At 33.5% G+C, this 5295-nt stretch overlaps 1 protein-coding gene across 1 annotated transcript in view; it reads right to left on the reverse strand.

Moving 5' to 3' along the window:
* Positions 1-647: 647 nt before the first annotated feature.
* LOC111085517 (tachykinin-like peptides receptor 86C) overlaps positions 648-5295 on the reverse strand; it is a 21792-nt gene continuing 17144 nt past the window's right edge. Inside the window, exons 3-5 of the mRNA XM_022384465.1 lie at positions 2860-3010; positions 1982-2178; positions 648-864 (exon numbers count right to left, since the gene is read on the reverse strand). Coding sequence (XP_022240173.1) covers positions 648-864; positions 1982-2178; positions 2860-3010 — 565 coding nt within the window. The remainder of the gene's footprint in view (positions 865-1981; positions 2179-2859; positions 3011-5295) is intronic.

Raw genomic sequence — 5295 nt, forward strand, 5'->3', positions numbered from 1 at the left:
GTTAAATATTTTAATTCTGTGAAAAGTGTTTCGCTATTCTTTTTTTATATATTTGCTTTGTGTCTCCTACTTAATTGTTTATTGTAAGCCTACTTAATCACATGGTATAATCAAATAAATAATTGTACTTTGTATATATATATATATGTTGAAGTGTAAACCAAGATGTAATTCTCTACGTTTTGGCCAAAGTTAAAAGTATTTTTTTAAAGAACCTTCTGACTCTGAGGAGGAAGTATATCAATCCACAAGAATAGAATACAGATTTTTATATATCTTTATATCACGCACACCTTTTTATTGGTTACATCTGTTAGTGAACGAATTGAAACAAGACAAGTTGAGATAGATTTTTTTAAGGTTACTTGTAACATAACAGGTGGCGCTGCAGCCAAAACTGTTACATTATTATTCTTTTTTGTATTTTGAATTTTAAGGAAAAAGCAAGATGCGCACATACCAATTTTTATAATTGAACTTTCAACAGGAAATAAAAATAAGTTCATTAAAGTAAATTTCTTTTGGATTCTATATTGAAAACTGAATGAAACTGGACACGTTTTATAACATTATTATCTCCTGCAGGAAAATGGTCAATAATTCCTTGAATTTCAATATGTTGTTATTAAGTTTAAGGAATGATTATGTTAAAGGACATCCTCAGCTATTCTGTCTTCATTATCATCTTTCTCGGAATAACGTACAAAGTTTTTTCCTTCAGTCCTGTTATCTTTTGTCGAAATGTAGCAATAAAGTCGTTCTAAGAAATACTGATGTTTCTCTTGGCGCTTCAAAGCATTCGGTCTAGTGGGTAATTCAAGGTTTTTTCTACAGCACAGGACTGATTGGAAATATTGCTTAAACCTAGAAAACATACGTAAAATATATATTAGAAATATTAGGTTTTAAATCTCACATCAATTAATTATTTCTTGAATTAATATTCAGGCCCTTCTCAGTATCGTAAAAAAAATTAAAACAAAAAACTGAAACGAAACATTTTCAAATAAATATAATTCTATAAGACTTTTTGTCAGTGGTTAAGACTCAAAACAACAACAATAATACACTTAGTAAAAGAATACTACAAGCTTTGGGAACTTTCAGTATACAGAAAACGGTATTTATGTACCACTTCGATACATGTGCTATTTATCCGACTTTCAACCTTTTCACTATCTATCTATCTAAATGTAATTGCTAAAATGTAATGTTTTATGAATCAATAAATTTTAGATTAATATATCTTCAATTCGACATATGTTTAATCTTTAAGGCAAGTAAAATCATCATTAATAATACAACAACAAAGGTTTTAATTATTGACTCTTTTTTTTTACATACATGCAAACACACACAGATTTGTATATTTCATCCTTAGTTTGGTTTTAACTTACTTTAATTTTTTCATTAAAGCTTCTTCTTCATGGATAACTAAACTCCTCTCGCGGTTACAAAGTAAATTATTTTCTTCATGGATAACTAAACTCCTCTCGCGGTTACAAAGTAAATTATTTTCTTCATGGATAACTAAACTCCTCTCGCGGTTACAAAGTAAATTATTTTCTTCATGGATAACTAAACTCCTCTCGCGGTTACAAGGTAAATTATTTTCTTCATGGATAACTAAACTCTTCTCGCGGTTACAAAGTAAATTATTTTCTTCATGGATAACTAAACTCTTCTCGCGGTTACAAAGTAAATTATTTTCTTCATGGATAACTAAACTCTTCTCGCGGTTACAAAGTAAATTAGCTTCTTCATGGATAACTAAACTCCTCTCGCGGTTACAAAGTAAATTATCTTCTTCATGGATAACTAAACTCCTTTCGCGGTTACAAAGTAAATTATCTTCTTCATGGATAACTAAACTCCTTTCGCGGTTACAAAGTAAATTACACTAAGGAGCCAGCCAGTTGATATAGTGTTATGTGCTAACTATCATCAATATAAAACAAACAAAAAAGGTGATTCCACGTACCGTTTATTAGCCCAGTAGTAAATTACAGGATTGTAGACCGAATTAGACATCGCTAACCAGTAGAAAGACAGGAATAAAGGCTGAATGTAATCGGTGTAAGCAGTCTCTGGATAATGATAGGTGTAGAGGAAAAACACGTGGTAGGGTAACCAACAAATGGCGAAGATTAAGACAATAACAATAAGCATGCGGACCACCTGAAACATGATAACGATAGATGAAAAAGGTGTTTTAAGACCGTTTTGGAGGAATATAACCTGCTCTTTAACTGAAAACATGTAAATATGTTATTCATAACAATTGTTTAACTGATCGATAAATTAATAAATACAAAAGTCAAATGCATTACAAAATGTTTTTGGACTACCTAATCTACGCGCGGAGTCAGAATGGTGCTTTGTACAAATACTTGCAAGTTTGTTTTCATTAGAAAAATCAACAACTTCGAGCCTAAAGTAAACATTTCGGAGAAATTTTTTGTTCATGATGCTCTTGAAAAGAAAACTTGAAGTCCATTTTAGTAATAATGCAGTCCCCTAAGTGACATTAGACTTGATTTACACTCGCTAATGTAGGGTTGTAGAACCTCTTTGTTACTGATGCTCCTGAAAAAGGAAACTTGAAGCCCATGTTAGTAATAATGCAGTCCCCTAAGTGACATTAGACTTGATTTGCACTCGCTAATGTAGGGCTGTAGAACCTCTTTGTTACTGATGCTCCTGAAAAAGAAAACTTGAAGTCCATGTTAGTAATAATGCAGTCTCATAAGTGACATTAGACTTGATTTGCACTCGCTAATGCAGGGTTACTTGTACTTGGTGCACTCGCATGCTCACCAGTTCTAACTTACGAAGTAAATGTTTGTAAGAAACTGTCACCTTTTTCTTTGACTTGTTCACTTTTTTGTGACGTTCAGTAGCTTCTCCAATGGTTTTTCCACCCCACAACACATGGCCCATGAAGGCGTAAGCAACTCCCATCGAAATCATAGGAACGGCGTAGGTCAGAGAAAGGAACAAAATATTGTACCTGAAACGAAGTCCAGTGATTTAAATAAAAAGTGAGTTATATATCGATATATTTAACTTCATAATTATATAAACTACAATTGGACATTTATTATAAAAACAGCTCTATTTTTAATGTTGTTGCTTGTGGTGAAATCAGATTAAACATCGATAAGAACAAAATGCAGTTCCAACAAACCAGAACACTAAATCTGGAATAGTTCTCTGTTCAACGAATTCTACTCCAGTTTCAGACTTTTCTTTGTTATTGGATATTTGGTTTATTGCATTCTGTTGGCTTGCGATATACAGAATCTCTTTTTTGCTACTTTTAGTGGGAGAATGCAAAAATAAGCGAATATATTTGTTTGTGTTAATGGCAAAGCTACTAAGACTCTCTTCCTAATTTTAAGCTGTCAACCAGAAGGAAGGCAACCTACCAGCATTACCCACCGCCAAACTTTTAGGCTACTCGTTTACCAACAGATAGCGGGATTGACCGTCACTCTATATCTCTTCTCGGGTGAAAGAATTTTAGCATGTTCAGCGCCTGGTTTCAATCCCGCTATCCGTAGCGTGAGAGTCGAGCACTCTTACCAGCAGATCATACCGAGTCAATCGAATATGAAGCATAAGTTCATTTCTAAACATGCTCCAAGAATTGTTTTATTGTCTTTCTAACGTCATCTGGTGCTATCAGCACATCCAGTAAAGAAAACCAATAAAGACGTTGAATCAAATGGATCTTTAACGAAAATAATTTCTAGAGTTGCATACTCATCACATATCAATTATACGAAATTTTACAAGTTAACATAGCTTTTAGTGAACGTTCTGCATAGAATATCATAAATGAATTGAATCAAAAAACACTTACCAGCTAACAACCCATTCAAAGATACCCCAATCTCTTGGTGTTTAATCCTTATTAAAGTGATGGTTCGACCAATTTAAGCTAGAAACTAAGTTAATATTTTATTATCGCTCTGTCTTGTTGGGGGGGGGGCAATAGGTTCTGCAATGATACACAGATAACATTTAAAGCCAATTTCAGTATAAACAAAATCTGGAAACAAAGCATTTACTCGTTTTATTCTGAAAAGTATTGAAATAAATAAACCGTTGACATATTGCTTTCGTAGAGATAAGGCACAGAAAGTATGTGACGTAATAACGAGTGCAACAAGGACTTAAGTTACATTATGTACCGTTTGTTTTCGTTAGGCTTAGCTTACGTTTAAGTTCAGCTTGCAGTCGTGGTTATATGATATTGTGATCCTGGATCTCTCTCTCTCTTATTTTTTTACAAAACTGTTCTAAAAGTTAATGGTCCCCCGAGAGATTAAGCGGTAAATTCACGGACTTACAACGCTATAATAGGGGGCTCGATTCCCTGTGGTGGACAAAACGCAGATCGCCCACTGCGTAGCCATGCACTCAAATACGAACAAACAAATCAAAGTTAATGTTTACAGAAAATTTTGAATATTGAAAACATGTGTTCGAGCAAAATATTTAAACTTTTGCGCTCTAATGTGAATACAAGTTGTGAGTAAGGAAATTAAACAATTTAATGAAATAATGAACTAGTGTTGTTTCGGATAACTAACATTTTAAATAGAATGGTTAAATTTCAATCTTTTAAAAACATTCTTGAACCTTAACGAAATAATGGGTTATCTGTGCTGTGCTTATTGCGGTTATCGAAACCCGATTTTTAACGTTATAAACCCACAGAATTACCGCTGAGCCACCGGGAGACACAACCGTCATTTCTTTTTATACTGTTGTGAATATTTTTATTTTAAAAACTAATACCGAGTAATAGTGATTATTAACATCTATGTTTACTTTTGAGCATAATACGCTAGCACTGAAACAAAAACCTAAAATATTCCGAAATAACTAATACACAAAACTTAAGACAGTTCGGTAGTTTAATAAGTATATTTCATAAAAAAACAGGTGGATTTTGTAACTGGACGTTCTGTAAATTTAGTATTTGTAGTTTAGGGTTCGTTAGACGGGAGCCGAGCGCAGCTTAGTGGTTAGCGTACTGTCTGGTGGGATTGAGGTTCCGTGGTTCGAATCCTGTTACCACAAAAGAAAGAAAAATCACGCTATTCATTTCAGTGGTCAAATATCGGTCTTAACGGTAAGTTGCGTTGATTAGTTGCCTTCCCTCCAGTCTATCACTTCAAAATTAGGGACGGCCACAGTGGATAGCCCTACGAGTATCTTTGCTGAAAATTCAACAAACAAACAAAGCGTTAGGCTATGAAAGTAATAGTGCGTTAAAATTGAAAC

Source organism: Limulus polyphemus, unplaced genomic scaffold, assembly GCF_000517525.1.
Source record: "Limulus polyphemus unplaced genomic scaffold, Limulus_polyphemus-2.1.2 Scaffold20, whole genome shotgun sequence".
Lineage (NCBI taxonomy): Eukaryota > Metazoa > Arthropoda > Merostomata > Xiphosura > Limulidae > Limulus > Limulus polyphemus.